Source organism: Geotrypetes seraphini, chromosome 10 (assembly GCF_902459505.1).
Source record: "Geotrypetes seraphini chromosome 10, aGeoSer1.1, whole genome shotgun sequence".
NCBI lineage: Eukaryota > Metazoa > Chordata > Amphibia > Gymnophiona > Dermophiidae > Geotrypetes > Geotrypetes seraphini.
In genome coordinates, this window is record NC_047093.1 from 28,136,786 (window position 1) to 28,148,922 (window position 12,137).

At 43.6% G+C, this 12,137-nt stretch overlaps 1 protein-coding gene across 1 annotated transcript in view; it reads left to right on the plus strand.

Moving 5' to 3' along the window:
• The window catches only part of CDR2L (cerebellar degeneration related protein 2 like), a 49,521-nt gene that overhangs the window by 20,940 nt on the left and 16,444 nt on the right, over positions 1-12,137 (plus strand). Inside the window, exon 2 of the mRNA XM_033961516.1 lies at positions 8,516-8,628. Coding sequence (XP_033817407.1) covers positions 8,516-8,628 — 113 coding nt within the window. The remainder of the gene's footprint in view (positions 1-8,515; positions 8,629-12,137) is intronic.

Here is a 12,137-nt window from a genome sequence, read left to right on the forward strand (position 1 = left end):
TTCTGGCCAGTTAAATAGCACTGGATATCAGCTGGAAAATGGATAATTGTAGGGCACTTTTACTAAGCTGCGTTAGGTACCTAATGCAACTTAAAATTAGCGTACCATGGGATGTGCTCAGATATCCTGAAGTAACTGCCAAATGTGCACATGCAAACCATGCACTAAAAAATACTTTTTATAATTTTGAGGAGGCGATAGGGAGCTACTGCATTCTAACTGGTTAGCTCACGGATACCACTTGAGCCTTTACGACCTACAAAATGGATGGTGGTTAAGTGTTTACAAAATGGCTCCATTTTCCCTATTACTAGCCTTGTGCTAATTTCCACATTAGCGCTTGGCCATTTGCACGTGAGCCCTTACCGACACGTTTTGTAGGCCGTAAAGCCCGGATTCTAAAAGTGTCACTGTTAGGAAGGCGCTCGACCAGCTCCTAAGTTAATTTTTTCAGGCGATTACGGTGCCACTTTCAGAATCCAGGCCTAAGGTTGGGGGTTACCATATTTTGTAAGTAAAAAGAAAAGAAGACACATAGCCCGGCCCAAGCCCATCCTGCCTTTGCCCCAGTCCCACCCTAGCCCTGCCCCAGACAAACTTAATCTCTCTTCCCTTCATCCCCCGTCCCTGCAGGACGGTACCTCTCTAATGGCAATGGTGGGGGGGGGGGTCAATTATGTCAATTATGGACCCACCATGGGTTCCAGTGGTCCAGGGTTAGGAGCTCCTTTTGCAAGCCATTATAGGCTGATTTGGCACTGGCTGGAAGTGGCAGGAAAGGCCCCCGGCTCTGTCTGAGCTCAGGTCCACGTCTGGAGGGCGTCCATGCATGCACCTGATGTTATCAGACGCGGCCCTGAGGCAAAAGCCAGGGACTTTCCAGCCAGTGCCTAACAGGCCTATAACGCCTCACAACAGGAGCTCTTGTCCCAGACCACAGGTACTTCATGGCAGGACCGCGATTCATACGGCTCTCAACCATAGGTGGCCTCTGCTGTCCACCTGAAGATAAAACAAAAAAAATTAGGCTGTCCAACACTCGGACAAAATGCCAGATTTTAGAAAATCATCTGGACACCCAGACAGTCCTCTAAAAAGAGGACATGTCCGGGTAAATCCGGACATATGGTATCCCTTCCTAAGGGCTCACACACTTATCCTTTGTGGATCACTTAGCATGCAACAATGTTGCTGTCCTAACCCGATTAGCATAGTATATGTCAACGCTCTGCCCCCAGGCACACCCCAATGCTAAAAAGTAGATTTTGCTTTTTAGCACGAGTTGCGTGCCCTGATCCTGAAACTAGCGCAGGATGTCTGGGCGCACCCTGCGGTAGTGCTTTGCTTACTGCAGCTTAGTAAGAGGGCCCCTTAGTGTCAGCAGCTGTTTATAACGCAACACGGGCCAGTTAATATTCAGCCCTGGCAGTCAGTATTTTTAAAAATGCCAGCCACCTCCTTATGTCTGGATATTAAGCGCTGGGGCATACCCAAATATTGGCATTGAATGTCTGGGTATCAGGTGGCTGCTGGCTGCTCTATAAGTATTGATGGCGGAGTGGCCTAATGGTTAGAGCAGGTGTATATCTAACATAGAAACATGGTGGCAGATAAAGGCCAAATGGCCCATCTAGTCCGTTGTGAGTTCAATTCCTACTGCAGCTCCTCAAGAAAGATATAGTGGCGCTAGAAAAAGTTCAAAGAAGGGCGACCAAGATGATAAAAGGGATGGAATTCCTCTCGTAAGAGGAAAGACTAAAAAGGTTAGGGCTCTTCAGCTTGGAAAAGAGGCAGCTGAGGGGAGATATGATCAAAGTCTACAAAATCCTGAGTGGAGTAGAACGGGTACAAGTGGATCGATATTTCGCTCCATCAAAAATTACACAGACTAGGGGACACTCGATGAAGTTACAGGGAAATACTTTTAAAACCAATAGGAGGGGGAAAAAAAATTTCACTGAGAGAATAGTTAAAGTCTGGAACGCGTTGCCAAAGAGCGGATAGCATAGCTGGTTTTAAGAAAGGTTTGGACAATTTCCTGGTAGGAAAAGTCCATAGTCTGTTATTGAGAGAGACACGGGGGAAGCCTCTGCTTGCCCTGGATCGGTAGCATGGAATGTTGCTACTCTTTGGGATTCTAGAATCTTATTATTCTCTGGGATTCCGGAATCTTGCTATTCTTTGAGATTCTGTATGGAATGTTGCTACTCCTTTGGTTTTGGCCAGGTACCAGGGACCTGGATTGGCCACCGAGAGAACGGGCTACTGGACTTGATGGACCATTGGACTGACCCAGTAAGGCTATTCTTATGTTCTTATGACTCTGGGCAAGTCACTTAACACTTCATTGCCCTAGGTACAAAATAAGTACCTGTCTAAAATTCATAAACCGCTTTGATTCTGTAAACCACACAGAAAAGCAGTATCTCAAGTCCCATCCCCTTTACCCTTAGGAACATAGAAAAATGAAGACAGATAACGAGCCATTATGGCCTTTCCATGCCATCTATTATCCCTTCCTCTCCCTTAGAGATCCAGAGGCAGGTATACAGATAAAAGTTATGACTGTCTCTTTACAATTCCAATTTTATTGGAGATTATTCGGTTAGCAGACTGAAAACCGCTGCTAACCGGGTAACTCCTGGCTCTGCCCCGAGAGTGCCAAGGTGGTCTGACCAGATATTCCGGGTACTATTCACGCAATCGCCTGCTAAAAGCAGAAGCAAGGAGATGGGCGATATGTCTTCGGTGCTGGCAGGCTGCAGCTGTGCAGAGGGTAATAGTCATCCTTGTTGGCTTAATTGTGCGTATGCAGAGGGGCAAACGAACGCAGCTGCAGCCCTTGTATTGAGGAGCCAGCGTAGACATCAGCATTTCCTTCTCCTGGCTGTGCATCTATTCTTGGAGGCAGACTTTGCATGTAGGAGGCCAGAGTCACATTCCAAGCATAGCTCCCTTTTTTCTAGATTACAGGAAGGGAGGCGGTAAACATTTCCTCTCTTCCATTATCCAAGACAAAGCTGAAAACTTTCTTATTCAACGATGCCTATGATATCTAATCTAGGATCCCTTCTGCTGTCCCTGAAATGACTTTCGCTTCAGGATTTTCAACTCCAAACGCCTCTTTAGAGGCAAACTAGCCCCTAATGTCCAATCCACCCCTCCATCACTTTTTTTAAAAATCTCAATGTATTTTTTGTAGCTTCCTCCCCTATAATGTCCGTCTTAAGTTATGTTACCTCCCCCCCAACAAAGTTTTGTGATTTTTTTTTTCTTTTTAACATTTGCTTTTAAATTTTAAATTTTTATTGTTTTTACTGTAAACCGTTTAGATCAGTGGTTCTTAACCTGGATTCGACTGAACCCCAGGGGTTCGGTGAGTCAGTCTTGCGGGTTCGGCGGAGGTCAAAACACACCTCCGACTCATATAGCGCTTCGGTCACGTTCAATCATCTATCAGTTATTCAGTGATTTTGATCAAGACTGATCGTGTACTCGGTTTCTTGATCTATCAATCTGTAACTAACGCCTTATATAGATCAATCAATTCCTGATCAAAATTTGTGATTTAACTGATAGATGATTGAACGTGACCGAAGCGCTTATGATTCATGATGATACGCTCCGCTTGTCCATAATTGGCTGCAGGTGATCACGCAACATCGCTTGGCCTATCTGTGCTGCAGGGGATTTGATGCGCACAGTAGTCGAATTTTAACTGTTGTGATGGTACGTCGTGTGATACCTATCTTAATATTTTAATCCCTTACTAACTATGTCGAGCAAAATACGAAAGTGGTCGGACGAATATGTACAATATGGATTCACATGTATAACGGAACGTGATGGGAGTCAGCGTCCTAATTGCATGATTTGCAATGCCAAGTTGAGTAATTCTAGTCTAGCTCCGGCAAAACTAAGGGAATAAAGAAGGGTTCGGTGAACACGCATATGAAACTGGTGGGGTTCAGTACCTCCAACAAGGTTAAGAACCACTGGTCTAGATATTTTTTGATGGATAGTATATCAAGAAATGAATAGACTTGGAAACCATGAGATTGTTATTCTTGTTAACTCTCTTAGGGCCCTTTTACAAAGCTATAGTAACTACTAACACATACTTACCTCAGCAAAAAACGGATTACAGTGGGCCACGCTGAGGCATCTCGCAGTAATTATGGGATGGGCACGCACTGCCCTTGCTAAGGGCAGGTCTGAGGGGTTGAGAGTGGGCATGTTCTGCACTGATTAGGGTTACGAGACGTCCAGGAAAACCTAAACATGTCCTCTTTTTAGAGGACTCTCTGGGTGCCCGAACAGACTTTCCAAAACCCCATAGTTTGTCCAGGTTTTGGAAAGCCCTGACCTCCCGGCCGCGTCTGGAGGCCTGCCTCTGTTTTGTTTTTGTCTTCAAAACAACACGTCTAAAATAAGTTGAAGGAAAAATGTATTAATCACTTCTGAAATCTGATTGACCATTCATGCAACAATTACACAGTAGCTGCAGGGAAACAATTTGTTGTTAACATTTATAAAAAAAAAAATCTAATTTTTAGCTCTGCCAAGATTTCAACAAAGCTATTAAAGACCCTGCCTTAAGCCATTGTGAAAGCTGGCTATAAAGTAAATAAATGAACAATATGAAAATGCAGAGTTGAAAATAGCCGAATAAGCGCCAGGTAGTCTTGGTGGAAAAAAAAGCAGACAAACATCAGTAATTAAGGTGATGGTGCTTCTGCATCTTGTCATTTTGACAATTATTGTAGTTAAAAGAGGATACTAAATTAAACCTTCTGAAGCAGGGATTAAGTTTTATTGAAAAGAGACAGTCTGAGACTAGTTTTAAAAATACAACATTTCAGCCCGACTGGAACAGTTACATACGGAGATAGAAAACAACAGAAGGAATGCAGAGACCAGTTTCTTAAATGGGTTTTTTTGTGACACCGGGCTCTGCCACCCACCATCCCACATGAATATTATGGAGGGCAGCCAGGAGGGGGTTTAGGAGCTTCATTTCCTTGGTGATTAATGAGATAATTTTCCACTGACAAGGCAATAAAGGGGGTAAAACAGACACAGCTAAAGTCAATTACTTACAGTAATTAATCTCTTTAAGTAGCTTCAGGTCTGTCTGGGAAAATTGGCATCTTTTGGATTTTGCTGTTTTGAATGGATTGTTTTGTTGGATTTTTTTGTAGCTGTCCCTGAGCAGGTCCTATCAACTCTATCCCAACACTTCTCTGATAGGGCCTCTCTCCTTCCCCTCCCCCACCCCATCTCCATATTGGAAGCCATAAAAGCCAACATTTCAGCATTACAGAGGGCTAGATTTTCAAAAAAAACTGCATAAAAAACCAACAGGCTGCTAGTAATTGTAAAAAAGCGAGTCATTCTCCACAAAACGCTCATGCAAATGAGGTTGACAAAGAGTAGCAAAGACTCACTAAATTTGCATGTGCCCACTGCTGGTTACAGAGATGAGCACATGCACAGAATAAATGAACTCCCCCCCCCCCCCCCCCACACACACACATACACACACATAATAGCAGCAGGAGATATACCCAATATCTCCCGCCCAACCGATACCCCCCTCCCCGCAGCAGGAGAGTTTCCAAATCTCTTCCAACCAACCAACACCTACCCCCCCAACAGCAGGAGAGATGCCCAACTCCTCTCAGCAGCGGGAGAGTTGCCCATGCTCTCCCGCCGTCATGCAACTCCCGCCTCTCGCCCTTATTTTCAGATGGCTGGCTGGAGGGACGTCTACTCTCTCCAGCCAGCTGGCCCGCCACTTCAAAAAAGGTGGACCTTCCCCCCCCCGGTACATCAGGGAGGAGTCTGAGGCTCTGATTGGCCCAGGCTGTTTAAGACCCCTCCTATGGGTGGGGCCTTATGAATCTGGGACAATCAGAGCCTTAAGCCCCTTCCTGGTGCATCCAAGGAGTTTGTTCAATATTGGGGGTGCTCAAGCATCCACAGCACCTGCAGAACTGACTTCCCTATGCTGGAAGCAATAGGAAACTTAAAAGCCATAGGCTCAGAAAGCACTAGGATACTGGATGTCTGGTTTTAGTCTCAGAACTTATGAACAGAGGATAATGCATGGGGGGGCATGGAGCTATAAATGCCCCTAATATCTTCTACCTTTGGCCCTAAGTAGCATAGCCCAATACACCAGCTCTGCCTTTTGAGTAGAAAGGAAGTACAGTACTAGAACAAGAAGGCCATCTTATGAGACTGCCAGGGCAGATTAAGAAGTTAGCTTGATGCATGGAATAGCCTGTCAAGAGGAGGAGGTGGGAACAAAATGTAATTGAACCCAAGAAAACCAGAGATGGAGTAGGAATTGCTGGACTGCAGTAGGAAGGGGAAATGGGCAAACAACACTTGTGTTCACTGTGGTAATGTGACAATAACTGTCAGTTCTGGATATTTCAAAACAAAATTTATAATTGGGAGAGGGAGTCAAAGAACACATCACAAGAAGAGAAAGAGTGTGGGGCAACCAAACTTCCTTTTATTCAAATTAGTTTCAAGTTTATTAAGTCTTGATATACCGCTTTTACAAACCAAAGCGGTTTACATCTTTACAATGTTTAAAAAAATAGTTAAAAATCAGGGGAATGACAAACAAAACTTAAAGTAACTACTGAGACAAAAATAAAACAAGGGGAGAAAAGGATAAGGATACAATATTAAAAATAAAAGGAAGAGGTACAGGGAAAAACATCAGGAAAATGGTTGACTGGAGCAAGCATCTTTACTGATTTAATAGTTATTTCCCCCCCCCCCCTGTTATCAATCATCGATCTCATAAGCGTCTTTAAAGAGAAAAGTTTTAAGATTAATTTTAAAGTTATTTAAATTAGTTTCTTGCCGTAGGGTAAAGGTAAGTGCGTTCCAAAGAGTTGGCACAACTATTGAGTAGAATAGATGGTTTTACGTGTTGTGTGGCGCAGTGGATGGAGCTACAGCCTCTGCACCCTGGGGTTGTGGGTTCAAACCCTGCGTTGACCCTTGTGCAAGTCACTCAGTCCTCCATAGCCCCAGGTACATTAGATAGATTGTGAGCCCACCGGGACAGATAGGAAAAATGCTTGAGTACCTGATTGTAAAACCGCTTAGATAACCTTAATAGGTGGTATATAAAAAAAACCTAATAAACTTGTGTTGTAAAAAAGCTGCCGGATTGAAGGAATGGCTAGTAGATGTTGCTGAGATGATCTCAGTGACCTAGAGGATTCGTGAGGGATTAAAAGTCTGTCAGTGAACATGGGAGAGTGATTGAATTGGACTTTAAATGCCAATAAAAGAGTTTTGAATGAAATTCTGTGACTGATGGGTAACCAATGGGCTTTTTTAAGAGGAGGAGAGACATGGTCAATTTTTTTTTTTTTTTTTTTGCTTTAAAGATCCTTTTAATAGCTGTATTTTGGATTATTTGTAATCTCCTGATCTGTAATCTCCCTGATAGAGAGAATTACAGTAGTCTAAGCTGGAGAGGCAAACAGAGATCAATCATGGCTAGATTGAACCCATGGATAGTTAAACCTTCCCCTCTTTAAAAGGCATATCCCATACAGGCAAACTTGGAACATCCCTCCTCTTCAGGATCACCGAGCTGTGGAACAGCTTTAATGCCCCTCTTCGGAGTTCGACCTCCCTCCAACGCTTCAGAAAACATTTGAAAACTTGGCTTTTCTCTAAAATGTAACTACTCCCTCCCTCTCCACTATACTAAGTCCCCTCTTTCTTTCCTTTTTACGAAGCCCTTCTTCTTTCCATTGGAGTTCCTTTCTTTATTAATTCCTGTAAACCGTGTCGAGCTCCACTTCTGTGGAGATGATGCGGTATACAAACTTAAGGTTTAGTTTAGTTTAGTTTAGCATGTAAATAAATACACTTGTATGCATGAATTTAATAAATTATACATATAAATAGTGACTCTGCTCACGTTCTACCCGAAAACACACCCACAAGTGGGTTGCAAGAATAAATATGTCTTCTTGGTACAGAGAATACCTTTATATGTATACTACCTGGGGTAATTTGATGAAAGCTTTGTACAACAGTGTTTTATGTGCAAAAAAAAGTTTTTAAAAATTAGGGTTGCATTTCTGAAATAGGCTCTGAAAACTATTTTGCATGCTGTTTTGGATTCTTTGTCAATTTGTATTCTGTGTTTTTTATCTTTTCATTATTTTATATTCTTTAATTTATTTAGGGCTGCATTTTGATTAAAATTTATAATCGTGATTAATTGTGCAATTACTCGCACAATGAAAGGTATGTTATTTATTTATTCTTGTTCCCACCGCAGCTCCTTGGGCAGTAGAGGGTTAAGAGATTTGCCCAGAGTCATAAGCAGCTGCAGTGGGAAAAAAAAAAAAATAAGCTTAAGAGAGCAAATAACATATCTTCGTCATAATTAAAATTTTACTTTAAAAACAGCCCTAATTGCATTCTAGAAGCTGAAACGCCCCCCAACTTTTTAAAACATATTTTACAGATCTACACTTGGCAGCTGAATTAGGGAAGACACTTCTTGAGCGGAATAAGGAGCTGGAGGAGTCCCTGCAGCAGATGTACACAACCAATGAGGAGCAGATGCAGGAGATTGAGGTAATGGGAACAGATTGGTGAAGGTAGGGTTATCAGAAATCAGGATTTCCCCGGACATGTCCTCCTTTTGAGGACATGTCCGGGGGTCCGGACGGCTTTTCAAAACCCAGCACGAGGAGGAGGGAAGGAGAGAAAAGAAGATACTAGAGCACAAGAAGGGAGAAAGGGACGGAGAGAAATGTTGGACTACTGGAGGGAGAGGGAAGGAGAGAGAGATGCCAGACCAGGGAAGGAGGAGAGAGAGAGGGGAAGAGAAGGATGCGACAAAGGAGGAGGAGGGATGGGAAGGAAGGGAGAGAGATGCCATACATGGGAAAGACAGGAGAAAGACAGAGGAGGGGAGAGAGGGAGGAGATGCTGCACAGAGATGGGGAGGGAAGAGAGATGCAGTAGCAGGGGGGCGGAAAGCAGGAGGGGTGACAGCGCCACAAGGTAGATCACGCCAGGGGCAAACTCTCCTCTCCCCCCCCCCCCCCGCGCTTACTACGCCACTATGGGGAGCACATTCAGAGGGAGAACCGAGGCTGGCATGATCAGCAGGTTGGAGCTGCTGCTTGTGCCAGTGAAAAGTTAGAGACCCAGAGGAAAGGGAAGGCATGCACATGATGGGGAAGGACAAGACAAAGAGGAGGAGAGGTGCCGGGTCCCTCCCCCCACCTTATTTTGCCACTGAGTACATTGAGAGGAAGGAATGAGATGGGGAATGGGAAAGAAAATGGAACTTTGATAATTAGGTAGCTAAAAAGTGAACAAGAAAAGAGTGAGAGAGGCAGAAAAGAGCTAAAACAGAATGATCAATATTTCAGAGGCACATTTAGGGAGGGAATATATATGAGAGAGGAGAAAAAGACAAGTGGACAGCAGCCATTTTAAGAAGAATTAGCAAACAGACAGGAAAGCATAAAAGATAAACTGGAAAAATAAAACGTCCAGACAACAAAGGGAGAGCAAAAGCCAACATTTCCCTCTTTCTCTCATCTCCATCTCCTGTGTATCTCTCCCTCCCTCTCATCCACCCCCATGTTTAACATCTCTGTCTCCCTCCCTTGTGCCCCGGGTTCAGTATCATTTTATTTTGAATGTTTTAAATGGAATTTGGATAATAATTAGCAAAAATATTGTTTAAATTTTGACAAATAAACTTGCAGCATTTTGAAGAATTTACTAATTTTGTGTGCAGAATTTTGAATTTATTTTTGCACGGAATTCTGCAACTTTACCCCCAGAAACATCTATGCAAATATTATAAGAACATAAGAGTAGCCTTACTGGTTCAGAACAGGGGTCCATCTAGTCCAGCATCCTGTCTTCACAGAGACCAATCCAAGTCACAAGTACCTGGCAAAACCCCAAATAGTAGCAGCATTCCAGAATCCTAAGAACAGTAAGATTCCAGAACCCTGAAGAATAGCAACATTCCATGCCACTGATCCAGGGTAAGCAGTGTCTTCCCCCATGTCTGTCTCAACAGCAGATTATGGACTTTTCCTCCAGGAACTTGTCCAAATCTTTTTATAAACCAGCTACATTAACTGTTATGAAAGTAGGTGAGATGTTGCTGTGCACCTAGATTTTATGCGCATCTACCCCGCATGCAATTCTACTATAGCCATTTCTATGCAGTGGCGTAGCAAGGGGGTTGCCCCTCCTCCTCTCCGCCCCCCCCCCTTGCCACACGCACATGCACCCCTTCCCCAGTACCTTTTTAACTTTGGCGTGAGCAGCCACCATCTTGCTGCTTGCGTCGACTATGGCTCGCTCTCTGATGCCACTTCCGGGTCCTCACCTTGGAAGTGACATCAGAGAGATCGCCAAAGCCAATGCAGGCAAAGTTAAAAAGGTACAGGGAAGGGGGTGATTGTGTGTGGCAGGGGGGTCGCCACTGCCCTGGCCGCCGCTTACCCTCGCTACGCCATTGTTTCCATACTCTGTGTTATATGGAAAGCATGTTTTACATGTGGCTCTAAATCTCACAAGGAAGAAAAAAAACTTTACCAGGGAGGAAGGTAAATAAAAGCTGTGCTTTGTTTGGAAAGCAGTTGTATTATTTGCAAATTGTCCTAGCCTGCATCGATCCAACTTAACAATTAAACTGAAACATGAGGTTTTTGTACACAAGCTTTCAAACCACGTAGGCTTGCAGAGTCTTGCAAGGAATTCAGATTTCCACAGCATCAATACAATTACGAGCATGTTGTTTTATTTAAAAGTCTTTTTCACAAAGGACTAGGCACAAAGCTTAGGAAAATCCCTTACCAGCTTAGGAAAATCCCTCTCCCCCCCCCTTTTTACAAAACCGTAGCGCAGTTTTTAGTGCTGGTCACGGAGGTAACAGCTCTGACACTCGTAGGAATTCTATGAGCCACGGAACTGTTACCGCTAGAGAATGACACGGGGAAAATATTTATCATCATTCCCACCCCGTTCCCATGAGCTCGTCCCCGTCCCTGCGAGCTCAGTCCCCATCCCCACTCTGCAAACTGGCAGATCCCATTCGCACAAGCCTCAAATAGTTATGATTTTATACTGAACTTATTTTGTTAAAGTATAAAAAGAGACAATATTCTGTGTAATTGTCATTTTATAAACACAAATAATAGAGCAAGGATCAACAAAACCCCTGTCACCCTTCCCTTTCACAAATATCCCCTCCACTATTGTGAAAACTGAACAAACCAAATTACTAAAGAATGCTACATAGAAAAATCAAGCTAACAGAATACTTCAGTCACACATGGTAGGAATAGTGTTAGGGGAGAGCAACTAGGGCAACTGCCCCCTGCTCAGAGAAAGAGTCCTAAGCCAGCTGGAAGCTAAAGAAGCACAGCCTGAGCTTTGCGGTCCCCAGTTATGTCTAATACCAGCTCTAGCAGGACACATATTTCAAATCTGAAATATTCTAATCACAAAATATAAAATAAATTTATTTTTTTCTTTTTGTTGTCTGGTAATTTTATTCTTCAAATCACATTGGTCTCAGGCTTTGGTTTTGGGTTCCTTCTGTCTTCATCGTGGCATGGCTGGCTCCTGAAGGTAAAATAGGCGTAAGAGGAGCTGGGGAGAAGATGCCGAGTCTGACACGGGCGGGCGCAATTTTTTTTACCACAGGAGTAAGACTTTTCACCGCTCCCACGGGGTGGTAAAAGGTCTTGCCCCCGTTCCCACGGGGCGGTGAAAGGTCTTGTCCCCATTCCTGCGGTAAACCAGTTGCAAATGTCTCCATTCCTGCGGATTTACTGCGGTGACCATAGTTTACCGCGGTAAACGGTCCCTATGTCATTCTCTAGTTACCGCCATGGCCAGCACTAAAAACTGTGCTAAGGTTTTGTAAAAGGGAGGGTTAAATCTGGTTTAAAAACCTTTATATTTAATGATGCATGTCATTCCTAACTCTACGGTCTTTGTGCTGCTCAGGTGGACAGTGTTGAACAATGCTGTTCTGGATTTAAACTTCTCTATCTCTCTTTCCTATGATCTGATGCATTTCCTTCTATGCTATATTATTTATA